The sequence below is a fragment of the Mycena indigotica genome (genome assembly GCF_014461135.1).
Source record: "Mycena indigotica strain 171206Taipei chromosome Unknown Mind.scaff0003, whole genome shotgun sequence".
Lineage (NCBI taxonomy): Eukaryota > Fungi > Basidiomycota > Agaricomycetes > Agaricales > Mycenaceae > Mycena > Mycena indigotica.
Genome location: NW_023503002.1, coordinates 1691482 through 1716699, shown reverse-complemented (window position 1 = coordinate 1716699; position 25218 = coordinate 1691482). Strand labels below are relative to the sequence as shown.

The 25218-nt window shown below is 50.1% G+C and overlaps 9 protein-coding genes across 9 annotated transcripts; 4 read left to right on the top strand and 5 right to left on the bottom strand.

Moving 5' to 3' along the window:
- Positions 1-32: 32 nt before the first annotated feature.
- On the bottom strand, positions 33-1971 carry MIND_00325900 (uncharacterized protein; the record flags this gene model as incomplete). The annotated part of the gene is made up of 10 exons (XM_037360115.1): positions 33-49; positions 97-242; positions 298-576; positions 630-751; positions 807-1024; positions 1079-1190; positions 1242-1412; positions 1463-1482; positions 1531-1584; positions 1635-1971. The coding sequence occupies 10 exons, from the start codon at positions 1969-1971 to the stop codon at positions 33-35; spliced, it is 1476 nt and encodes a 491-aa protein (XP_037223000.1).
- A 2267-nt stretch (positions 1972-4238) lies between these two features.
- Positions 4239-6621, top strand: MIND_00325800 (uncharacterized protein; the record flags this gene model as incomplete). The annotated part of the gene is made up of 5 exons (XM_037360114.1): positions 4239-4287; positions 4340-4467; positions 4524-4853; positions 4899-4993; positions 5046-6621. 5 exons carry the CDS (start codon positions 4239-4241, stop codon positions 6619-6621), a joined length of 2178 nt encoding a protein of 725 aa, XP_037222999.1.
- Positions 6622-6738: 117 nt separating this feature from the next.
- MIND_00325700 (uncharacterized protein) lies at positions 6739-8423 on the top strand (the record flags this gene model as incomplete). Its single annotated transcript, XM_037360113.1, has 6 exons — positions 6739-7320; positions 7375-7532; positions 7580-7672; positions 7721-7956; positions 8002-8235; positions 8284-8423. The coding sequence occupies 6 exons, from the start codon at positions 6739-6741 to the stop codon at positions 8421-8423; spliced, it is 1443 nt and encodes a 480-aa protein (XP_037222998.1).
- Positions 8424-8583: 160 nt separating this feature from the next.
- MIND_00325600 (uncharacterized protein) lies at positions 8584-9639 on the bottom strand (the record flags this gene model as incomplete). Its single annotated transcript, XM_037360112.1, has 3 exons — positions 8584-9275; positions 9322-9451; positions 9499-9639. 3 exons carry the CDS (start codon positions 9637-9639, stop codon positions 8584-8586), a joined length of 963 nt encoding a protein of 320 aa, XP_037222997.1.
- Positions 9640-10010: 371 nt separating this feature from the next.
- MIND_00325500 (uncharacterized protein) lies at positions 10011-11089 on the bottom strand (the record flags this gene model as incomplete). The annotated part of the gene is made up of 3 exons (XM_037360111.1): positions 10011-10714; positions 10762-10891; positions 10946-11089. The coding sequence occupies 3 exons, from the start codon at positions 11087-11089 to the stop codon at positions 10011-10013; spliced, it is 978 nt and encodes a 325-aa protein (XP_037222996.1).
- Positions 11090-11496: 407 nt separating this feature from the next.
- Positions 11497-14069, top strand: MIND_00325400 (AP complex subunit beta; the record flags this gene model as incomplete). The annotated part of the gene is made up of 8 exons (XM_037360110.1): positions 11497-11709; positions 11760-12091; positions 12139-12457; positions 12506-12658; positions 12708-12842; positions 12889-13025; positions 13082-13641; positions 13690-14069. The coding sequence occupies 8 exons, from the start codon at positions 11497-11499 to the stop codon at positions 14067-14069; spliced, it is 2229 nt and encodes a 742-aa protein (XP_037222995.1).
- A 1155-nt stretch (positions 14070-15224) lies between these two features.
- On the bottom strand, positions 15225-16484 carry MIND_00325300 (uncharacterized protein; the record flags this gene model as incomplete). Its single annotated transcript, XM_037360109.1, has 4 exons — positions 15225-15749; positions 15795-15992; positions 16041-16309; positions 16364-16484. 4 exons carry the CDS (start codon positions 16482-16484, stop codon positions 15225-15227), a joined length of 1113 nt encoding a protein of 370 aa, XP_037222994.1.
- A 383-nt stretch (positions 16485-16867) lies between these two features.
- Positions 16868-20676, bottom strand: MIND_00325200 (uncharacterized protein; the record flags this gene model as incomplete). Its single annotated transcript, XM_037360108.1, has 7 exons — positions 16868-16935; positions 16984-17238; positions 17278-17304; positions 17354-17598; positions 18261-18577; positions 18628-20104; positions 20153-20676. The coding sequence occupies 7 exons, from the start codon at positions 20674-20676 to the stop codon at positions 16868-16870; spliced, it is 2913 nt and encodes a 970-aa protein (XP_037222993.1).
- A 2513-nt stretch (positions 20677-23189) lies between these two features.
- On the top strand, positions 23190-25207 carry MIND_00325100 (uncharacterized protein; the record flags this gene model as incomplete). The annotated part of the gene is made up of 4 exons (XM_037360107.1): positions 23190-24164; positions 24216-24845; positions 24894-25046; positions 25097-25207. 4 exons carry the CDS (start codon positions 23190-23192, stop codon positions 25205-25207), a joined length of 1869 nt encoding a protein of 622 aa, XP_037222992.1.
- Positions 25208-25218: the final 11 nt, after the last annotated feature.

Genomic DNA, 25218 nt, shown 5'->3' with positions numbered 1-25218 from the left:
TTTGTACTACTACACTACTATAATTATAATTATTAATGATCGTCCGCGCCTAAAATGGTCAGTTAGCACGATTGATTGGTTTTGCCTGGCACAAACCAGCTGAGCCCCAACGAACTGTTCTCACAGGGCCATTATTCCATGCTGCTACCCGTTTGCGGGCCAGGGTCGATACTGTTGACCTATCTGTGCCTACAAAACCCGTCGCTCCCGATTGAATCGCTGCGTCAATGAGAATCGGATGCCTATTTTTGCCTGTGATCAACCGCAACAGACAGAAAAAGACCAAGGATTAATTACCAAGCTCCGTAGCGCGCAATTGTTTGAGAATGATCAGGTCGAGCCCATCCAAGCTCGTTTACCTCCTCCCACCATTCATGATTAGGTTCATCGCTCGTAACAATGACGCGGTCCACGATCAAGCGCTCCTTTTCCCAGATCTCGTCTTGCACTTCTTCTACCCGTCGAGCGATAGCAGAGAGTGGTGCGAAACATTCCTTGAGAACGACTTCACACCAACCAGCAAAGTCGCCGTGTCGGACGTGGACTGATATGTACTGCCGCCATCCGTAATCAGCACTAGAAGGATTCAGATTAAAGAGGGACGATGTACCGGTGGGGTTGGCTCGTACGGAGCCACAGTTAGAGCGTCTCGCACATATTGGTCAGCAAGCTTCATAATTTCTGGCGTCCAATGCATGTGCCGCCCAACAAATCTCCAAGCGGGGCTGTAATCTGCTTCCCATTCGTATGTCTAGAATATATGTCTAAGTAAACCCAGAAAGCCTGGCTTGGTGAGGGTCACGTACGTTGGTTGCGCCAACATAATAGAGATAGTCGTAGCAGAGTAGGTGTTCGTCGGGAGCAAGAGCAGCTTTGTTGATGGGAGAGAGTGCTGGGCTCTGCAGGTTTTCTGACCGTGTCTCAGGGAAAGCAAGTGCTGCTAGAGCCCAAAATGATGCATGTGGATCGCCATCGTTGCCAGGCTCCAACTTTATCCATCGGGGAGCTGTGGTATACGAGACATCTAGTCATGCAATGAGCCACTCGATCGATAACCGTTTCCTTCAACTTTACCCACCCAGTTTCAGCCGCATCGTCGCACTCGTAAAATGAGACTCGGTGTTGAAACTTTGAACGCCCTTCCAAACGCTCCAGCAGCCCATAGTGTCGATGGTCTCGCTTTGAGGGTCCTATAAACCATTTGTGTCCAAGGCACACGAGTCAAAACCCATTTAACACACCTTGACCTGGTGCCACTCCAGGATACGCGTCCCTAATGCTTTCTCCAGACGCGGAATGTCAAAGATTTCGCCAAAGCCGATTGTTGGCGCGCTGCCCCCAACATGGGTGGGGGTGAAGTACGGGATTACAGCCACTCGCTCAGTAATAAGAGCGAGGTAGAGAAGGTTCATCTATAAATGCCGCGGTCAAGTAAGTCTCTGGCTCTAGACAGCGCACAGACATATAAGAGCACATCGTTAGCTCCAAAAGTTTCAGTCGGTGACAATAATGATCTATTGGTATACGCACTCCAACCTGAACCTGGGAAGGTGGTTACGTATTGAACGTTGGGAAGTAAGTTATCTTGGATGCGAGGATCAGTCACTTGATTAGATAGGGAGTTAGACAGAGACCTTTGAATGCTGCCGTAGGACGCCCCTTTAGCAATAATTCTGGCGGCTCGGGTGTCGGAACCGGCTGGGAGGCCTGGACCGTTTTGGTAATGGTGACCACTACTGGGGCAGCCTCGAGGTCAAACAATGGTCGTGGTGCATCAAAATGCGCGACACATTCAGGAGAGTAGCGTTGAGACTGGCCATTCCAAACCCATGACGTGGCAAGCCCGAGCCCAAATGCACAACCCAAAACCCCGAAAGTCGTGGCAGATAGAATTCGTCGATTGAAAGGAACGGACATAGTCGTTTGGGGGCGGCCAGTCTGATATTCGCCTGGAGGAGAGTGCTCAAACATGGGTCAAAGGGACACACCCCTACTCGTGACACCATTTCTCGTCGGTGATTCGACGACCAGCGGCCGCTCAGGCGCCATGATGGCTGTTGAACGACACAGGAATCAGACAGTTCTAAAAAAAACAACAGTTGGCGTTCTTCTTCAATTATCGTAGAAAGAGAAAGGGTATAGCAACGTTGGCCTGCTCGCTCTTGGATTATTTACGAGTCACGTACTGAGTATGGAACGCGACACAGAAGACCAGTCCGCATCGCACAAGTGAAAAGGAAGAAATATCGACTACTCAAATGCCACCGTAGGCATCTTCGGGGTCATAAACAGTGTCAGGCCGCGCTTTGGTAGCAGCACGCGCGGGGAAGGTGGTTTGGGCTGCAGGAGGAGTGGCGACGGTAAAGCTGCTGGCCAAAGGGCTCGGGGTCACCGGGAATCGCCCACTCAAAGGGGTGTCTGCGCCTTTCATCAGGACAGTTTGTCCAGACGGGAAACCGGTCACAGAGGAAGCGTCTCCATTCTCAGAAAAGCCAACTGAAACGCGTGATTGAACGATAATTTCCGGAAGGCTGGGGGGCATTGAGTCGATGCGGTAGCGCGAGGCACTGGTGGCAACGGGCGAAGGAGGGGCTGGGAACGAGAGGTTTTGCACCGTCGGAAGAGTAACTTCCTGCTCGTTGTCATCACTGAATGGATCTTGAGGGATGGGAGGAAGTTCTGCGTTCTTGGTTGGGGTCATGGGCATTGTGTTGACAAATTCCTCTACAGCGGGAGTGTCAAGACCCTTGGGTACTTCGGTTCGGAGTTGTTTCGAAATCTCAGCATATTGAGCGGCTTGGAAAGGAGTGACGCTGGTCCTCTCCATATCCACATACTGGGGTGCCAACTGTCCTGTTTGGCCATGGTTGGTGAGAGCCGGATATTGCGCATACTGGGTTGGACCGTGCATCGAATTAGATGATGCAGCCGACAAGTTTCGAGTTAAAGCAGGGGGAGCACCAGTTGCTGCATGGTCATAGGGAGCGATTGGCGTAGTCGCGGTTCCAGGTGAGATAGGGGAGAACGGGGCCTCGAACACAAGAGGATTGCTAGAGTTGGGGGTGGCACCAGGCGAATGATCGTAGTTGTGTTGGGTCATGTAGGTGGGATGGGTTTCGACCATGGCTGGCGGGTTGAAACCGCGCGCAATAGTGTCCTGATGGGTAGGAGGATCAGAAAGGAGCATTGCTGAGCGACGGAAGGCTCCAGGATCGAAGTTGATAGCCTCATCATCCTTGCGGCGGCGACGCTAAGGAAAGGTTAATGATTTATGTTTAGGACCAAGTGGATCAAACGCACAATGCAGAAAGTAATCAAGAAAATAAGCAGAGCTAGGCCAACTATGCCACCCGCGACACCTCCAAGGACCGGTGCGACAAGAGCATTGGTGGGAGCCGGTACACTACTGGACGAGCTAGACGCAACTGCCTGTTTGGCGGTGGCAATGTTGGTCTGCGTTACAATCTTGGTCAAGTTGTTGTGAAGAGCCGAACCAGTGTATGTAGTCGACTGAAAAAAGTGAGCTGATACGTTCTAGTAATAACCTAAAGACGGACGACAGGGATAGGAGAGGTGGTAGTTGAGGTTGTTGAGGAAGAGGGTGGAGCAACGGTTGACGATGGAGTCGGAGTTGACGAGGGGCTGATTGACGACGAAGCCGGTCCGACAGACGAACTGACAGGAAGACTGGATGAAATCGAATTTCCAGGTACAGACGAGCTGGACTCGTGGGCTAATTTAAAAAAAATCAGCACAGCAGAATTTGGGTACAACAAGGCAAGGCGTACAGCCAAACGGCGGGAAATCAAAACCAAAGTTTGGAAAGCCAGCAGCTCTGTTCGCGTGGCGTATATGGCCACGAGGCCTGATATGGCTCATTTTTCGGAACGAATGGGGGCGTAAAAGAGTGTGGACCTCGATGAAGAGGGAGATAGTACTGGGAGGAGGAGAAGAGCACTTGCCTGTCACATGGAGAGAACTCCGACGTTTGATGCCAACCTGGTGTTGCCATGCTTAGAAGTTATAAACATTTTGTGTGCTGGAAACTCCTCTGTTTCACAAGCTGGTTATACGTGGTAGTAGTATAGCTGAATATAATGCTTGCTTGTGCAGCTGATTCTATTGAGAGGTACAATAATCTTCTCGGTCCACCATGTCACGAGTTGAGTTGGTTACCCAGCTCTCTCTCTCTTTTTCCTCTTTCTGTTTGTTTTCTGAGCTCTCTCTCCTTCACCCCCATGGCACAACCATTATTTGACGACCACCCCCTTGAACAATACTTACGAGGTATCTCCCTCGCACCCGCATTTTTCCTAGCTGGTCTCAAGTTTATATTCAGCCGCGGGGGAACCCCCAGAACTAATGCCAGGCTCGTTGCCTGAGCTCACTCACGATTTCGACGCAGAATATTGTGAATTTGACGAGGAGGAGGAATGGAGACCTGTTATGCTTGTTCAGTTCGTCACTGTGCGGCTTGCCTTGTTCATTCTATACTTGTCAACGCAGTTAATTCTACTTTCTAGATGCTTCAAGCCCTCTTCCCGCAACCACAAGAATCACTTGTTTTTGCTGAGCGGTTCAAATACGACGTCATATCGTCGTCCCTGCTCGAAACATCTTTCCCCACAGGCAACTCGCGGCGTCGGTCTGGGTCTCCTGCACCTCCCGGAAAACTAAAGCTCGACAACCCACCTCATCCGGAGCCCATTGACTACTCTTTAATGTCCCTTATATTCTTCTTTGCAGCCGTATTCTTTGCTACTGGAACATACTTGCTCGCTTTCTTGTTCATAGTGGGCGGCACATTACACCTATACACTCACTCAGATAATGCCAAACCCGACATGGCAGCGGTACGCTTACTCCACCTCCTTCTCGACTGGTCTCATTAGCTTTAGACTATGGCGGCTCTGTCCGAATTAATAACTGCGAACGACTTATGGGATTCTGTTGTCCAAAATACCCTCACGCTTTTGGAGAAAGAGGAAGAGAGGTGCGGGTATCATCTATCTGCACCCTCAAACTCGCTAATTTAGATCATGTAGTCCTCCTTCTCCGGTCTCATCTGTTCGCCTTGCTATTCATTCATCCCTGCATACGACCCAAACCCAATGCGACAATGTTCGCCATCTTCTATCTGCGCTAACCGCCCCAGTCGAGCTGGCTCAGCTATCTGAAATGTATGCCCCACCATCACCACGACATTCTCCTCCCCCTCCCGAAACGGCTACCCATTCAGAATCTAAGCGTACAACATGGAATGGGTCATATAGCAGCCTCTATGGATCTCCAGCTTTGAAGACTCGGGACAAACGTCGTTCTGACTTATCTCTTCTGTTCACGTCGCAGTCTACGCACAAGAGCTACAGTGCTCCAAACACCCCCCCAGCTACTTCAACTCTGGTCAATGTTGTAGAAGAGGGTGCTGAACAACACCAGCCCTTTGGCATCGCAGCTCTAGAACTTCATCGCAGACGGCGGTTATCCGGCATGGATGTGTTCAAGTTGACACCTCCTCGAACCCCACTCACGGGATCGTCCACTATTTCACACGCATCGCGTTTCACCACCATGCAGACCATGCGTAATCCACTTGGTCTCTCAGCGCTTTATCATGCATTGGACGGAGCATTGGCATCAAAACGTTACGCATGCTCTCATCTCTTAGCACTCAGGTTTGGGGATGAAGACGATGAAGGTTACTGGGAAGACGTCCGCTCCGTTATAGCCTTGCTGACGAGTACTTTTGTCGACACGGCCTCTCGTTTGACAGAGGCGTTGGAAGAGGCTCAACTCCAAGAAGCAGCTCTCTGTCACCCTGAATCCGAATCGTCACAGGATATAGCTCCCGCACTTCGCCAAGCCACTTCCTCCATGTTCTCCTCATTTGCACCAGTTCCTTCCCAATTAACGCGGTTTGCTGCTCACGTGGATGCAATCTCGGCAGCGTTGGATGACGCTCGAGAACAGTTGGCAGACTGTGTAGCAGCGATACGCGACGAAGACAACGTACAACAACCCCTTCATCGAAAGCGATCACGCACATTCTCTCTTTCTAAGCTCAGCGCAGAGGCGACTTCATCTGGACAAGCTGAACCTAGAGCGTTGCAAGCTTACGAAAGACTGCGACGTGAACTAGGTCTGGCTTTGCGGGAATGCGAGCGCGGAAGAGACCGCCTAATGGATATAGTAGCCCCCAGACCGCCCCCGCTTGACCCGACAGAGTCTGAAGAAGAGGGGATGCCTGGTTTAGCGCTTGATGCTAGTGATGAGGCAGACGAGTCAGACAAGCCTGAATCCGGTGATGATGACCCACCAGTGGTCCATACCGTGGTCATCGAACCAGATGCGCCGGAGCCTCCAGCCGAAACATTTACGATACCCCTTGAACGGCCAGGGGTCGAGCAAGTTTTTGAGAGCTTGGCAGAAGTTGGGACCTACACGCGTGAACGGTCGAAGTTGACACGAGAAGAGCGGATAAAGTTGGCCAAAGCACATAGAGAACAGGCACAGGCGGAAGATTCTCCCACAGAGAAATGGGGTCCTGGTGGAGACGTGGTACAAGAGTTGAAGGACGTCATTTGGCAAGTAGGAGAACGAAGGAGAAAACTGGTGTCCTAATTTATCTGCTGGGTTTCTTTAGATAAGCAAAGATAACACGATCGGGAATTCCGGACCGAGGCACTCAATTTCTCCCACGTAAATGTTGCACCTTATCGCGTCTTGATTCTGGCCACCATGGCGCACATTGCTTTGTTATCCCTCGTCTCGTTGTTACCGCTCGCCGCTAATCAGCGCGTCTTTCCTCGTGGTGAAGAAGCGCCCTTTGTCCACATCCCACTTGCTCACCCTGATGCCTACACTTCTGGGGAAGTCCATGGGCTCATGATGAGTCTCTTGGCCGATTCTGTGGCCCAAATGCAAGCTGACAAGGACGCTGGAGCGTACCTCAATATCCACGCCATTGACGAGTTTACCCCGTGTGTAAACGGCTACGCGGGCACTGAAGAGGGCAACACTTTCTCTTGTAACAATCTGGATTTATATTCTTTCACCCCCCATGCTGAACTCGGAAGCAAAACGGAATTTGGCAACGATATCTGGGGCTGGTCTTCACATAGCCGCGAGTTTGCGCTAGTCGGTCAAACGGACGGAACTGCATTTGTGGAAATCCTACCAAGTGGCCAGGCTGTGTATCTAGGCAGATTGGCCACGCAGACACATACGAGTGTCTGGAGGGACATCAAAGTCATCGGAGACCATGCTTACATCGGAAGTGAGGCTATGGGCCATGGCATTCAGGTCTTTGACTTAACGAAGGTATCTACTCAGAATCGTTATCTATGATAGGACTTGCTAACCCTAACCATGTAGCTTCTCGATGTGTCGCTTGCCGCGGAACCACGAGAGTTCCGTTTGGATGTTGACATGGCGGCACACTACGACGGACTGCCGCTTGGTCCATCACACAACATCGTTGCGCATGAGAGCAAGAACCTTATTATGGCTGTTGGATCAATTCCTCGCAATCAGTAAGTATTAATGACTTCCTTCGGTGCTCTATTCAGTCATACGCTAGCTCCTGTGCTGCTGGTCTGATATTTGTTGATGTTTCTGACCCAACCAAGCCCACTGGTGTTGGATGCGCGGGGCAAGATGGCTATGTTCACGAGTACGTTCGCTCTTCGGTAACATCCATATAATTTCCTGATCTTCTTAGTGCCCAGTGCTTGACCTATGCTGGTCCACATGCCAAATATGTGGGAACTGATGTCTGCTACGCCTTCAATGAAGACTCCTTCACCATCTACAATATTTCTGACCCATCCAACGCCGAAATCGTGTCGACGACGCCGTATTATGGCGTCAGCTACTCGCATCAAGGCTGGGTTATAGACGAGCAAGACCAGCGATACTTGTTGTTGGACGACGAACTTGATGAGGTTTATCAACGGGGTATCTATCCTTGATACTCGTAGAATGGGTCTAACACGTCCCTAGGTTGGGCCAATAATTCACACACAGTTACCTACATCTGGGACATTCAGAACCTGGAAGAGCCTGTGTTAACTGGCCACTACAGCTCCCCAGTCAAGTCCATCGACCATAATCTCTATGTCCACAACGGCTGGGCATACGAAAGCAACTACGGCAGCGGGTTACGCATTGTTAATGTCAGCAGCGTCGTCGAGGACCCAACAGGTGGCGCATTCAAGGAAATCGCCTTCTTTGATGGTTAGACCCTTTTGTTTTGCGAGACTGCCTATTCTCATCCTTCTCAAGTGCATCCGGAGGACGACGACGTGGGTGGAGAGGCAACTTTCACTGGATCGTGGAGCGTTTATCCGTACTTCAAGAGTCGCTACATCGTCATCAACTCCATTGAGCGAGGGTTATTCGTCGTCAAATATAACGGCAAGTAGAAATACCGTTGACTTGCAACTGCGTCTTTTTTGCGATCGAATGGATATTCATTTCCCAGAGACTCTAACACTACAGTTGGTATACACGTGAAAGCCGAATACGTGGTAACATGCATAGCTAGTCCAAACCACTTGAAGGAATGTGGAGTTAAATTATGTTTCAGTTCATGGTATATCCGGGAGGCAACTCTTCTTCGTCTGGTGGGAGCTGCACATATCGAGCACCGCTATCATGATGCTGATTAACCACGGTCGGTTGACGATTTCTTTCAGGGTAGCGCTTGCTTGAAAGCGGGGCAGCCTCCGCGCCAGAGCCAGCTAATGATGACGCAGGAGAGCTGGAGACATTGGACATGGACGGGAAATATTGAACGTCGATGGGAGAGACGCCAAGTCGAGTATCCCTGGCTCTCTGGCGCCGCCTCAGGGCGTATAGAGCAGCGATGACGATGAGCGCGAGACCAACAACACCACCAACAGTGCCGCCGACAATAGCCCCAACAGGGGTTGGTGCCTTGTGCGGCATGATCATCGGAGAAGACGGCCCGGTAATCCCGGATGTTGCAGTAATAGAGATCGCATCGAATGGGAAAACGTAACCTTCGATTTTCTCCAGCACCCAGCCATACTTCAAAATGGTGTCCTTCTCGGTCTCATTCACCGTGTAGAAATGGTCGACAGTTTCGTTAACGACCCCCAGGTTGAGCAAGCGGTAGAATGGAACAGCGCCACACAAAGGAGTTGGATAGACATAGATGGGTGTGTGTTGGCTGGGGTCATCTTCCAGAACATAACCTAGACTCAACGCTTTCGTGACATCGTTGGTCTGGTTTGTGGTGTAGAAATGGTCGTCTACGGGGGATGAGATAGTCAACAAGACGAATAAGAATAAACGCGCTTTCGAAAGGAGTGTACAGGCGATGCAGTCTGACGCTGCCAGCGACTTGTTTGGTGAAAACGAGGGCTCGGATGCCCTCTGACACGAAACCCAGGATATTGACGGCTCTCTGCGATTCGGGAAGGTCAACCTACTCTTATTGAGTGCCATAAGTATTTGTCGACAATTGAGACATACAGTGTAGAGGTGATCGTTTCCAGAGACGGTGAAATCGCGGTACAATGGTTGCGCATCTGACGGCCCTGAGCAGCTAGCCGCCGCTGCGTTAGCTACAGCGAAGAAAAAAACGGCGCTGAAAGCCGCCAGACACTTGGTCATGGCCGAAAGAGCCCAAGTCCCGAGTCAGATACTTTACACATGGCTTCATTGAACTCCGATTTGAGCGCCCATTGTCACGAAAAAATTTAGCCTCCGAGATTTAGTTGGTTGTGTAAGCGTTGGATCTGATGGATCCACGGATTTGCGTATTCTGTGTGACGTGAGTGCAACTTGGTTCTTCTGTTCACACAAGAACCAAGTTGCACTATATTGTCCTCCCGATACTCACTTTTGTACCCAGGACCAAAACTCAAATTTTAAGTGGAAGGTTTCTTCCTTCGAAAAAAAAACAATTGGTGTTACGTTACGTAGACATCATCTTGTCACTAGAAATATTCGGCCCGAGTCGCCAAAATAGGGGTTACTACCCATCAATCCCTTGTGTATTCAGGTGGTGATTCCACAACTCCGTATCGAACACCACTATCTTGGTGTTGCTGTACTTGTGGAGGAGGAGGCCGAGGATGACGTTTAATCGGAAGCGTGGCCGGCTCTTGGTGGATCCCAACACCTGCGAAACCAGCTGAAGATGGAGCAGGAGAGGTGGCGTGGAAGCTAGTCACTGATGTAACTGGACCTGTCATTGAATGCTGGAGTTGAGGGTTTACTGCGTAGTGACTGCTCGATTTGTCGTGTCTTCGCCGGCCTCGACATCCCCAAAAGGCGGCGAGGACAACAACAATAAGCCCAATAACTCCGCCAATAGTACCTCCAACAATTGCGCCGATTGGAGTTTTTTTCCTGGGTGTCGACAATGAAGAGGAGGACCCGGAGGGTGCTTTCGTGTTGACGGATGAAACACGACTAGTGCTTGACACGGTCGCGCCGAGAGCATAGACATAGCCTGCGACTCCTTCGAAGGTCCATCCTTGCTGTTGAGAAATGTCTCTCTCTGTTGCATTGACCGTATACAAATGGTCCGAGTCTTTCATGACCAAACGATAAAAGGGCATGGTGTCGCAGAGAGGCGAAGAATAAACGTAGATCGGAGTGACATCGGGGACGTCTTCAGAGACGTAACCCCCAGCGACTGCATTGGCTGCCTCAGTTTCATTGACGGAATAGAAGTGATCATCTAATTGTGTCAGCAAACAACACTATGCTCAAGGCTGGAACACACACATTTGGCGGGATGATAGAAACGATGGAGCCTGACACTATCAGGAACTTGTGTCGTGAATACGAGAGCAGCTATGCCGTCTGCTACGAAACCTAGGCCGCCCACAGCCCTTTGGGATTCAGATAGGTCAACCTAGATCAAGGATATAATTAAGACTTGACTTCAGGTGGCGATTTTTGAACAGACAGTATAGAGATGATCGCTTGTGGCAGGGTTATGTGCACGGTAAAGTGAACGGGCTTCTGACTGCCCAACGCATGTTGAAGTGGCACCGCTCACTTGCAAGACAGTTGCGAAAAATCCGCTGAGGGCTATCAGAAACTTGGTCATGGTCGAAAGAAGCAAGGCGACACGGCCAGGTCCAGAGCATTCAGTTTAGATTGACATTACTGTGTCCGACTTGAAGGGATCGACAATGTGGCAGTTCATTGTCCGGGCTTGTGTCTGCAGAAGTTTGAAGAGTCCATTTTCCCCAGTCGTATCGATGCGACGGCTAGTTTCTCCCTGCGTTGGTCGGCGCATACATAGCCTTTACACTTGATCCTTGAGCGACTGGGGAGAGCTTGTGTAGCAGAGTTTGGCGAAGCTCGGGAATAATTTGGGATTGGGGACTGTTGAAGAGCAATTTGATCCGGGAAACATCTGAACATCGAAACATCATCCATCCTCCGACAAGCTCCGACGCATCAACACGATTTATCCCGACGTCACCGTCACGCATGGTCACATGAAATGACATGTCCGCAGTTTACCTCAACACAATCTCCGAGAATGCATCTCGTCTGGGGATGCGTCTGCACGAGTCCTTCTCAGAGCATACACGTGATCTCTCTATTACGCGTGGCTCGTCCCTTTACCTTGAGCCCGATGATAAGGGCAAGAATATTCGCAAGCAGCTAGATTCCTCCAGCGACCGAGAAAAGTTGGATGCCATGAAGCGGTTAATCGCGGTGAGAATACATTGCTATTGTGACTGCAGGTCAATGCTCAAGTCAAATAGCTTATTTCCAAAGGTCGGAACGTGTCAGAGTATTTTGCTCAAGTGGTCAAGAATGTCGCTTCCCAAAACCTCGAAATCCGCAAACTGGTCTACATTTATTTGTTAAGATACGCGGAGCAGGAGCCAGATCTTGCGTTACTGTCAATAAACACCTTTCAAAAGGACTTGACAGACAGCAATCCTCTCATTCGAGCTATGGCACTCCGAGTGCTGAGCGGAATCAAGGTTCCAATGATTGGAAGTATTGTCATCCTCGCCATCAAGAAATGTGCGGCAGATATGAGCCCTTACGTGCGCAAGGCAGCAGCTCTGGCCATTCCCAAATGCAACGAGTGAGTAGCTGCTTCAACTCGGTGGTCTGTCTTGATGATACTGGTAGGCTAGATTCATCACATGTTACTGCATTAATTGAGATCATCTCTACCCTTCTCCGCGATCGCTCTCCATTGTCCATCGGAAGCGTCGCAGTCGCATTCGAGGCAGTCATTCCTACGCGATTGGACATGCTACACCAGCAATATCGACGTCTCTGCCGAATGCTCGTCGACGTTGACGAATGGGGTCAGATCAGCCTTCTAAATCTCCTTTTGCGCTACGCCAGGACCATGTTAACACGGCCGAACGAAGACGAGATAGACGTTGACATCAAACTCCTTCTTACTTCTGCTGAACCGCTCTTTCAAAGCAGGAATGCCGCGGTCTGCTCCTCCATTTCCGTCACTGTCTCACTGCTTAATCTGGGCTAGGTCGTACTTGCTGTCACAAGAGTGTTTTATTATGCTTCTCCCCCTTCGTATCACCCTCGGGTGGTACAACCCCTTCTTAGGCTTTTGCACACGTCGAGGGAAATTGAGCGTGTTGTCCTTGGGTATCTGTTCGCCCTGGCTCGTGTTCGACCAGTAAGTTTTCCTTTTACCTTGCATCGCACAAAACGCACTCACCCAACAGGCTCTTTTTGCTCCCCATTATCTCCAATTTCTGGTTCGAACGGATGATCTGGGGCGTGTCAAACAGGACAAAATAAAGCTTCTTCTCATTGTTGCAACCCAGGAAACATACCAATCGATTCTGCGCGAGTTCATTGTTTGTTACGTCCTTCATCTTAATGCTGCTCGTCTCAAGGTTTCAGGACTATGCCGACGACCCTGATGATGAGGTCGTCAGAGCAGCCATCCGTGCTGTGGGTAAATGCGCGCAAGAAAACCCAGACAGTACACCCCAATGTCTAACTGCCCTCATCACCATGCTTAATAATCCGCGAGGAAAGTTCACTAACCTTGATGTGCTAATTCACTGACGACGCATATAGACGCTGTTGTCAGCAGCGCGGTGCTGGTTCTGAAGCATCTCGTACAATCCCATTTAACCAACTCAACATCTGGCTTGCCCCTCGATATAATATCCAATCTCGCCCGTCGCGTCGAAGACATTCGACATTCCCAAGCACGTGCCTGTGTTATTTGGCTCGTTGGCCAGTACTCTGAAAGCGGGCAACCAGGCGCTGGGATCTCAGGCATTGTTGATTGGGCGCCTGATGTACTCCGTAAATGTGCCAAGGGTTTTGCTACCGAACTTCCCATCGTCAAACTCCAGATCGTCACACTTGCCGCGAAATTGCTCGTCCTGTGTCCGACCGACGAAAGGCTATCGCTTGTTGGTGGCTATGTCTTCTCTCTGGCCAAATACGATCTCAATTATGATGTCCGGGACCGCACACGAATGATAGTCAGTCTTCTCGCTGGACTGGGCCTTCCCGAGTCTGTGGTCGCGAGGGACTCCGCTTTCGAGACTCGTGGAGGTGTTGTTCTGCGAAGAGAGCAGGCACGCGTTATTTTGTTCCAAGGAAAGGTTGCTGTTGTCGATGATGCGACTGATGACACAGGTCCGTCGAGTTTATGCTTTCACTGAATTTTCAATCACGGCCAAACAGTTCCCAATGCACACCTTGGCTCGTTAACCTTGATCACCCATAAACCAATGCGAAGCGACGAGCATCTCCCTGATTGGCTAGAGCGAGGCGTCGAATCTTCTCTACGTGATACGGTGGACGACAAGCCGCCACCTGCACCACTTCCTGTCTTCAATTCTCCGGCTACCCGTCAAACAAAACATGGTGTTACTCGGGAAGTTCCGTCGTCCTCGACCCCAACCTCAGCGTCAAAGCCCCAATGGACGGATCTGGACAAATTTTACGAAAATGATGAATCTGAGGAAACAGAGAGTGAAGAGAGTGGAGAAGAGGAGGAAGAAGAAACCGAGGGTGCAAGTTCAGAAGAGAGTTCAGAGGAAGCAACAGAACATGATCCATAGCCGATACCTAGTAGTTTTTTTTACACGTAGGACAACGAATTCAAAAAGCAGACATTAGTAATCTACAGGACAACGAGCATTTCGGATCTGGTACAATCCTGTCTGTTATGACAATCCAAACGAACGAGTACCGAGTAGTCGAAAAACTGACTCATGAGATGTGCTCCGCATCCTTGGGTTGTTGTTTTGTGGGTTTCGAAGAGGGACGAACAAGTCTAGTGAATAACGACTTAATTGCGGGTTCCGACTTGGAGTTGGAAGGGATAGTGGTAGGGGCACTCCCATTCAAGCTGAATGACGACTGGAGCTCGGCAAGTGCACCGCCGTAGTCTTTTGTCGTTTCCTTTGGCTTGGCTTCTGTGACCTCGCCTTTTAGTGTGGTGGCAGGACCAGCGAACCGAGGCTGATCACCACGGCCTTTGGTCGACTTTGGCACAGGGCTTGGTGTTGTCCCTCCAAAGCCATATATCGACTGGAGAGAGCTGAATGCGGCACCAAAGTCTTTGGGCTCAGATTTGGGATGAGAAGACGCTGTGGTCTGGGAGATAAGCGAGGCAGTAGAGCTGGAGCGGGAGGTCATTGCAGTCAAGATGTTAGAGTGTGAAGTTCTGCGCCTTTTAAACATTTGCAGAGTGGCAAAACATAGACTCGAGTGGATACCTCGATCTTGACGGAGCCGGCAGATGACGATTTTCGGTCGCGCAGCTCGCTGTTCTCCCAAGTTGATTTCTGCCGCTGACTCGTCCACCACCTGAAAACATCAATTATGACAGCTTACGAGCGCTTACTGACCATCGGATGCTCCGTCATTTTGAACTTTTGACTCAGACCTAACAGAAGCAGAGGTAAGAACATGCATAGATTGACAAGTTCGTGGCTGTCGCTCCACGGTTACAAGAGCGCATATCCGTACAGTTTAGGTGTGGCAGGGTGGGGGGAAGATGAAAACAACAAGAAGTAGATGAACAGGACAGTGTCGAGAAAATTAAGGGTATTTGTGAACAGTCTGGGGGGTGTGAAACAACACTGCATAACCGGATCCAGCATATGTTCAATCGGGGTGGGTTAAGGAGGTATAATTGAAAGAACTTGCTGGCAGAGCCAGGCCAGCAGAGAAGCGACACCGGGCCGGAATCAAAATCAAGTTGCCTGTGATTACATTCCGCCATAAGCGTCATGCTGCTGTTGCTGGTGGTTGTAGTGGCCCATTTCCTGTGAGTGCATGCCAGGACTGACAACGACTTGATCATCGTGGGGGTAGGCATACGCCTCGGCAGCGTAAATGTCTTGAGCATGAGGCTCAGAACTATAAGGACCATTATATTCCACATCATGGCCGTGGTCAGAGCCTTCTGGTCCGTAGGCACCGTTATCGTAAGTTTGACCATAGGTGTACTGCTGACGAGGTTGGATCGGCTGGTGGGCTTGGTAGGGCTGTTGCTGATATACGTCATATTGATGTCCTTCGTCTGAACCGTGCCCGCTGTAAGCACCAGCGCCAGCCATGTTAGCTCCTTGGAAACTGGACACCGATGGGGCAACATTATGGCCAGTAAGTTTGCGCTCAATCATGGTCGGAGGACGAGGGTTGAACGGGTCAGAAGTTTCGTTCATCATTGAAGCCGATTTGCGGAATGAGACGGGGTCAAACTCGTCGCTGTTGTTGTTGCGTCTTCGGCGCTAGAAACGAGTCAGAAAGAAGAAAAAAAAGGGGACAGAACACACGATGAAGAACATGCAGACGAAGAATATCAATGCAACAGCGGCAATACCGCCAGCAACACCACCGATGACAGCACCAACGTTGATGTCCCCGGAAGCGCCGACTGGGTTAGACGAAGGGGATTCGGATATTCCAGGAGCAGTGGTCATGCTTCCCAGGTCGCCGACGGGAGTTGAGAATCTGTCGGTTTGGGACTTGACCTGGAAGGATGGTCAGGGGTACCGTAAACAGTCAAGCACAACACAAACATTATTTCCAGCCACAATGGGAGTCGTCTTGGAGGTGCTAGAAGGCTTAAGAGAGGTGCTAGATGGCAACGCCGACGAGGGTGGGGGAGTCGAAGTCGACTGCGTCAAATTAGACGTCTTTGATGCTGGTTCTGGGGTCGATGTTGTCGTCGAGCGCGGAGGGCTTGAACTCTGATTGTTGTTCTGCTCTTTCCCATCATTATTGTTATTGCCCTTGGAAGGAGTGGAGCTTGGGGCGGGGGGTGATGAACTGGGTTGTTGGGGAGGAGCTGCAATTAATATGACTAAGTACAGAGCTCGAGGATGCGGCCAATAGAGCTCACCGCTATTGCTCTTATTCCCACCGTCTCCACCTGCAGGTGGACTACTTGGCTTTGAAGGGTCGGCGAAGGGAAACAAGTCAGATAAATCGCGAGCAAGACGGTGATGGTTTGCACGAAGCATTGACGCAATAAGTTTGTTGGGAAGGAGTGTAGGGTTAATGAGTGTGGGCAGTCGAGCTCGCTGTGAGCAACGACGATGATGGACAAGACGTCAAAGTCGTATAAGGAAGAGTAAACCCGTCGAGGTCACAACAGATGCCATCAATTTTATCTTTCACACGTTACAGAATAACAACTTCAAGAGACCCAAGCCATTTAAACCATTTACCCCACCAATGCAGGGATGGGGCGCTCAGCCTGAGGAGTAATACGGGCTCCGTGACGACGCGCTTTCAGATGCGCGTAATCAGACATAGCTGAATGGGCGGTCACTCTATTGTCCTAAGTTTATCGTCAAGACTGTCCGAGGGGTTTCAACTGCAGAACTACCATTGAGCTAGGCTCTCACTTGATACGAGCTTGATGATCTCCCGATTTTGCGATATGGTCGTAGAGGAAGTTCAGCAGCAAGTCTACGATAAGAAAAGTGGGAGTTTATTCATGGCTAACCAAGGACTGACCAGATTCCTCCTTCATACCAGCGATCCGATGAGTGAACTGCTTGTTGACATAGAGCGCTTCTTCCCCAGTGACCAGATGGCAGCGAACAACGGGATGAATTGTTTCGATAGCATCTCGACGAAGAACACCACCCTTAGTAGATCGTAGAGAATCGAAGCCAGAATGGGTTGCCTTAAGCGTACGCAAGAAATCTCTCATGATTGGGGATAGAGACCGGAAGTTGAGAACTTGCGACGAATAAAGGGTGTCACCACCTGTCTTGTGTTAAGAGAGAAGGAAGAAGGTGGGCAAACCGGGAGGCTGGAGCTCAAAAGAGAAATCTGGTGAGGATATTAGCTAAACTGCTGACACAAGCTAAGTATTGCTTACCCGAATGCCAGACGGTAGTTGTGAGGCCATCGAGATTAAACCGAGAGTTGCCATCTCTGTTGAATGTTAAAGGGTGACTGGAACATGAAGGCAGCATTGTAGACCAAATGAATTTCTGCATGGCCTTCAGGATGCCCGGAAGTGGGATAAATGTGCCTGATAACAAGGTTGGGGTAGAGAAAAGTAGAAAAATAACATGCAGTAGACCAAAATGATGACCCCAGTCGGCATATGGTGCAGGGGGGCTAGACGCCGCCTGTTTTGGACAAGTCGATGAGCTCGATGACGTGATCATCAATTTCTTATTCCTCTAGTGAAAACACTTAGATTGGATAGTACTACAATCCCACTAGACAGATTTTCTTAAAACCCAAAGAATAAAAAATTAGTACTTTCAATATGAGCGCTATCACGTGAATATCACGTGCATTACATCAGCTACCATTTACGCGTGTCGTATGGGCTAATAAACAATAGCTATGTGTCTAAGCTCCTCTCCAGAGACTCTGGTACTCGTCTATGGGACTTGTACTTGCGAGAACTGAACTCTCTAACCTGTGCCTGTGCCCTCTTGCAGTCCAGTCCACCATTGTACGCTGCAATCCACCTCCACATTCGATGCTCCCATTTACGGATTGTCGAAACCAAAACAGACTCCAAAGCCTCGGGAAAGGTGGACTTGAGACCATCAAATGTATAATCACATCGTTCACGAAGGAACCGTTTGGTGGCACCCCAGAAGAACTCAATCGGGTTGAGCTCGCAGTGGTATTTGGGCAAAAAGATGCAGAGGTGGCCAGCGTCTTCAATTGTTTCTTGAACAAGAGATCGCTGGGCTTTGAAGTCAGGTTCGAGCTCCAAGATCCGCCGACAGCAGCAATCAACACGCTCTGTCTCGCAAAGCGACCTGCATTCACGCAGAAGCCCATGACGCCATTTGCCTCGCTCTTCCAAAACCGCCTTCATTCCCTTTTGGACCCCACGCAGTGCTGAATTTGGATGTGTGTTTGGATAGTTCATCGGCTGAATCACTTTGCGGCCGTTCACTGTGTACCACCCATTCCGCATTCGTGCTTGCTTTCCACCTGGATTGAGGTTCATCCGCTGAGGGAGAAGAGCATCCTCGCTATAAGCCGAGTGCCCTTGGGAGTTGTCGATGAGAAATAGAGCTTGATATCGTGGGCCATGTGCTTTCTCGAAGGCAGGAATGATTTTTTCCTTGAGCTATAGTGTTTCGGCGTTAGTCCAATGTTGTAGCTGAATTGAATACACACCTGCTTGACAAACCGCTCGCCATTCCAGTACCCTTCATAATTTTTGCCATATTCCATTATCTCTCCCGCCTCTTTCAGATGTCCAAACGTGGAACAAATGACCCCACTATAATGCAATCCCCTTCCCTTCCCTTTCTTTCGTAATGGTTGTTCTCCCTCTGGTCCCCAGCTCATCTTCTGACCATCGTTTGCTTGTGCAGTTACTTCATCATGCGGTACCAAGACCAGCATCCTGCCATCTGGTCCCACCTCTTGCTTCTCAACCTGTCGCTCGACATCCCCAACAACATACTCGACAAGTCTTTTCTTGAATTCAAGCATCTTGGGAATGAAGACATCTTGGCGATAGGCAACAACGTCTGGACGCTCGTGTCCATCATAATACAGTGCCTTCTTGTGCTCCTGATATTTCCAACCAAACTTGGCCAGCCATTCGCGTGCCGTTCTCAACGAAATCGTACAGCCATGCCCAACCTTGACGCCTATTCGTGGAAAAAGTGTGTTGATGACATACTTCCGAAAGGCTTTTGGAATCTCATCCTCCATGAGTTCACGCAGATACTTCTGGGACTCAGTTGTGATGAGGTTGGACTGGATGAAGGCAGAGAACTTCTCGGGGTTTGTGGCCCATTTGTGAGAACGGAGATACGAGAGAATTTCGTCGCGGTATATTGGGTCATCGAGAATGCTCAGTGTCTTCGCATGACACCCTCGAGCTGACAACGGTAGCGAGCCTTGATCCAACCATATGCGAATCCAGATACGGAGAAGTCGGCCTCCCCAATCGGCAGCAAATCCGTGACTCTCCGCTGACCGCATTGACGCATCTGTCAATGTGCGACCACTATCCAACACCATTCGCAAGCAGCTCTCGATGGCACGGGCTCGCGTTGACTGCAGACCATGCAGCCCCCCTGCAAACTCTGTCCTCTTCGACACAATCAGCTTGCTAATCCGTGTCAAGCCCTCTTGAAAACGCTCGACTTTGGCCTTTTTTGCTCTGCGTCGCATTTCTCGGGCAGGGATAGCAAGTTTCTGACGTTTTCGGGGTGGAGCAGTGCTTGAGACTCGTGGAATCTCAGAAGGTGTGTCGTCGTCGTCGTCACTCGCCTCTCTCTCTGATTCTTCTTCATCGAAATCAGACACGTATCCTCCCATAAAGATGTCAGCATCATCGTCCAGCACGCCGGGAGTTTGCACGGGAGGAGAGTCGAGAAGCTCAACAGAACTCGTTGGGGATGGCGCTGTCGTGGAAGACGGTACAGATGAGCCAGACCCAGTGGCGGTTGTGGTCGAAAAGCGCCTATATTGTGCTTGCAATGCCTTCAGTGCATTCGGCGGAAGACCCAGCGACGAGAGATTTATTGGCAGAGGAGGGAGAGATAAGGCAGGTACTTGGGAAGGCGCAGGAGCGGGAGGCTCGGCTGCTGGGGTATATTTCTTTCCAAAGAAATTGCGAAATGAGTTGGCTGAATTACTGCATAACTTTCAGATTGTTTTCCAATAGACCAGGAAATATATCGACCTTTTTCTGCTGCTTGTTGCTGTTATGTCAGCCTCGCGCTCGAGTTGCCGATGCCGCCGTTGGGTGCTGTCTGCTGGCTCACCCTTTGTCCGAATAACACCGCCCAAAGTTTTCTTCGTCAAGTCCCGCCACTCCTGCTTGCTCCGCGTCTGCATGAGACCCAAGTCCTTCCAGGTGAGCTGCTTAATCGCATTCATTTCCACTTGCATTTGATGCTTCAGACATTCCAAAGTCTCTGTACCATCGCTGATGACCTCGACCTCGTCTTCTTCCCCGCTTTCTTCCTCATCTTTCTTATCATCTTCCCACTCCCACTCCGTGTCTGACCACTCATTCAGATGATGCGACACACCGCCTTGCCAAGTTGTTGTGTCCTTGTCGTGCGGCTCGTCGTCTTCATCTGACAGTGTCAGATCCAGTACCTCGGTCTGCTCTGGGACATCTTCGTGCTGTTGTCGCATACGACCTTTGCGTGCACGCGAAGCTGCGTCTACATATCGCTTTCGCAATCGAGTATAGCCCATAGACCATGAAGTAGTAATTGAGTGAAAATTTAATTGACGTCCGTCCACTCTCTGCCCGCAGGCCTACGTAAATAAAAATCGGTGGTCTGAGATTATGAGCGGTGGCTGTGCTGTTTAGTCAGCTGTCCAAAACAGGCGGCGTCTAGCCCCCCTGCACCATAGAAATGAGGACCTCGGTCGATGAAATCGACTTGATCGCGGAAGACGATGACTCCTCGACGTGCGATCTAATCAAGCGTTATGTTGAGTATGTAGACTAAAGGTTCAAGTATGACCTCCAGAGCAAGCTGATCTTTCTGATCGGGGCTGAGGGTTGCGAGGTTGCAGCCGCGTATGTCAGAACCAAACTCTGGCGTCAGCTCTACCACGTTTGCCTCAGCCAAGACTCAAAGGGTTCAAGAGGGGGATATTTGGTGGTGGAATAGACGAGCATAAGGTGAGCATACTTGTAGGGCTCTTCACTAGCAGTTGTCGAGGGCATGGTGATGTAAGGAAGGTGTGTTGATGCGGAATTTATAGTCGATTTGGGCAAAGTCTATCGGGGGCTTCTCACCCGGAGCCCTATGAGTACGAGCGTGTGCACAACGGTCCGAATGCCACCCAAGGTTAGAGGTAGAGCGTTTGAATCTTTGAGACTGTGTTTGTCTGTCTTTTAGTATTTCCATGTCGATGATTGAAGAGACGGGATAAAAAGTAGATCTCACGGCAGTGCGAAGCACCCCAAATGCCCAATCGCTGCAAAGACAAAGGATTTCGTGAACGACATTTTTGTAGCTTGAGCAGTGCAAGTTGAGGAGGTCTTGCATACGTGGGATGTCTTGGAAATACGACGCAGATGGGTAAGAAACCAAGCAGAAGAACATATAATATCATCCACATTGGTGGTAAGGAAAGACATGGTCACGAAGTGGCTTGACTGAACCTTCCAAAAAAGGTAATCTATGGACAAGCTTGATTGTGAGTTGTTTTTTTTTTCGTGAAGATGCTTGTTCTAAAAAACGCAGAATACAACTTGGAGCTACTCTGGTATAAGTACAATTGCACTTGACACTTGGGTGTTCAGGCACCGAGGAAAACCACCTGGTCCATACTATTTACGGAAGGTTGGCTCATCGCGCTTGCAGTCACGCTTGCTGAGGAGGCCGTTGGAGGAACCATTGGCGAAGGAGAGCCGGAGTCTGACAAACTCGGCGAGTCGGACATCACTGCTTGAGCAATAAGCGTGTCTGTAGGGGACGATGATGTGGTAAACGTAGACTGAACACTTGTGATACTGGAATCATCGGGAAATGTTGAAGTTACTGCCTCCGCTGCATTTGGAGTTGGCCCAGACTCGACAACAAACTTCAGAAAGACAGTTATAGGCTGTTGAACATCGCGAGCATCCAGGGAGGTGTCATCGGCATCGTCCTCCTCCTGAGAATGTCAGAAACGAACCAAAACGGGTTACAATAGGATTACATCGGCAGCATCGCTCTCGTCGTCATAGTTCGACTCAGAACCGGTGGTATTGGAGCTGACCCAGATGGGCTTGACTATTCCCGTTGACTGATCATAGGAGAAGGTTTGACTCCGTTCGTCAGAGGAAATATTGGTGGTGCTGGAGTTGACGCAGATAGTCATTGTCAAGGGCTCGGGCTCAGAAGACGTGGGGTTGTACGAAGCGCAAAGAATTTCGTCCTCAGAAGACATTCGTAATGAGCAACGGTTGCTGTCAGAGTTCAAAATCCACAATTCGAGCTGCGTATACTTGGAAGACGATGCATCGAGGGTAATAGGATTTGACGAAATGTTGGCAACCAAGTGTCCGACGACTAAATCTGTCCCATTATTAGGCGTCTGCAGAAGCGTCAGATGGCGTAAAATCAACTCCTTGGGATCGCACCGTAATATCAACTCGACCAAGTTCACCGTAAGGTACCGCCAGTTGTCTGCGACTCTTGCCAGCGGGATGCGCTTGAACGTTTTGGCGGCTCTGATGATAGAATAAACAGCTCGCCTTGAACGAGGTATAGGGACGCACATGGTTTGAGAGCTTGAACTCGTTTATAGCAGCACTCTTCAATATATCTTGACTTTGGGTGGCCGCGCGGTGCAGAAGTTGGGGGGAGGCAAGCTGGGGCGGGCGAGCTGGAAGTACTGCGCTGTCGACTAGGCAAGGAATACCAGCAAGTGACGAGGCAAATGAGACAGCGAGGATAGTCGAGGCAAGCATAGCGGGAAGGTTACTTGAGTGAATTGTAGACGGCGGGTAGGCAGTAGGTAAACAGGTAATCACGATGAATCAATCCTGGTCAACAGGAGGATGACGGTAAAAGAAGAGTTGTGGTGGGTCGAATATTTGATCGAGGGGTGTTTTTATTGCATGACCTACTACTTGGACAAAGCTTTACTATTACAGAAGGAATAGATAAGATCGTCGCAACAGCAAAGCCTTGGACTCTGGAGATGAGTAGTGAGTAATCAGGGAAAGAGTTATAGGTGTGACTTGGATTTCCTTACTTCACCCAACCATGCAACAACCCAATCGGCTCGGGCTTGGTCTGCGGGCACCTTTGCCTTCGTATGGCCAGGGACCATCGATATCAGCCCTTGCTTACCAGCAGCAGGCTCAGAACCAGCCGCAAAAGCAGACGACACTTTTTGTTGGGTCCATTTCGGGAGGAATAACCGACACGACACTGAATGCACTTCTCACCGCATGTGGGCCAATCAAGTCCTTTAAACGTCTTATCACACCGGCCAACAAGCCTCAGGGCTTTGGCTTTGCAGAATTCGAGGAACCCGATGGGGCATTGCGTGCTCTTGCATTATTAAATGGTGTCGAACTTCCTGCTTTAGAGGACGGTTGTGCGAACAAGAAACTATTGGTAGCCTCTATCCTTCTTTTTGCCCTAACTCTGCTGAAATCATCCCCAGATAAAAGCAGACGAAAAAACTCTCGCGCCTTTCTTGACGCTTATGCATCTACTCGGCCACTGGACCCTGCTGCTGCCCAGTCATCCAAGTCAAGCATCGATGCAGTTGTCGCCGACATAACTCGACAGGCTGCAGCTGGAGGAGAGAAGGAAAAGTACGTCATCCCCCCACACCTTCACGACCTCCAAGAAGCCGACCTCCCTGAAACCCAACGCGGCCTTGTTATTTCCGAGATCGCTCAGTTTCGTGAACGTGCGGCAAAACGAGAACGAGAAAAACTGCGGGAACTACAACAACAAACACTGTCGAGTATCACACCGAGTGGGCCGAAAATGCGCGAGTGGGGTCGCCAAAAGGATGAAGCCCTCCCACAGCAGCAGCAACAGCAGCAGAAAAGCAGTGCGCCATCCAGAGATCAGGGAATGGGTACAGGGGCACAAAGTTATAGCAAACCGGTGGAATTTGTGCGTCAACAAGAGACAACGAAACGGGCAACGCCAACGGACGAGGAGTTGGAAGCGGAAAGGAAAGAGGGCCGTCGACGGGATGAAGAGGCATCTTTTCGAGACGTGCGTAATCATTGCAATATGTTTTCTGAACTCGCCTACTGACCAAACCAGCGGGAAAGAAGATATGAACCACGTGAGCGCGCTCGAATAAATGCATTAGAGCGTGCTATAGCTCGGCAACGAAATGTTGCCGAGGCAGAGGCTCGAGATCGGATAGAAATGGGATCACGTTTGGATAACTGGGACGACGACGACAGTGACGATTTCTTCTACACAGATCGGGCCAGATGGCGCTCTATGCGGGCCCGACACTTGACGGCAGAACAAAGCGCTGATGCAGCAAGTCTCGCGTTTGAACAAGAAGAAGCAGCAAATCTTGCACGCGAGAGCGAAGACTTTCTTGCTCGGCAAATGGGTGAAATGCAAGCTTTGATGGAAGAGCAGCGTCGGGCGGGAATGCTACTTGAAGACGGGGCTCCTGTTAAGCTCAATGTGTCATTAGGCGCATTGGTAGCTAAGAAGGACGAAGCAACAAAAGAACGGGAGGGTGTGTTTGGCGCGGAAGAGGATGAGGAGGAAACAGTGCGGAAACGCAAAGTACCTCTGGTCAAACTGGACTTCAGTGCAGCAGAGGCTACGCCAGAAGAAATACAGCAACGACTAGAAAGCATCAAGGCCAACGTACCTTCAGACAAAGATGTCCTGTTCAAAGCACCAGTTCGATGGGACGGAATGTCTGATGTAAGCCAACAATCCATTTCTTGTAGTTTCTTTACTGAGTCTATTCAGAGCACAATTGACCGGAAGTTCGAGCCACTTGTGAAGAAACTGATGACGCAATACCTTGGCGATGTGGATGAGGCGGAGGAGCTAATCATGTTTGTGGTTGAACACTTGAAGGATCACAAAGGGCCGGTCAAATTGATTGAGGGTCTTGAACCGGTGTGTCTTGTGGCTAGCTCTGATCATTAAGATCTTATCTTTTTCCGCAGGTTCTGGAGGAAGAGGCCGTGGCAGTCACAATTGCGGTCTGGCGCCAAATCATCTTCGAAAGTGTGGCATACTCAGAGGGACTACACACGGAACGAATGTTCGTGGACTGACTGGAGTGAGT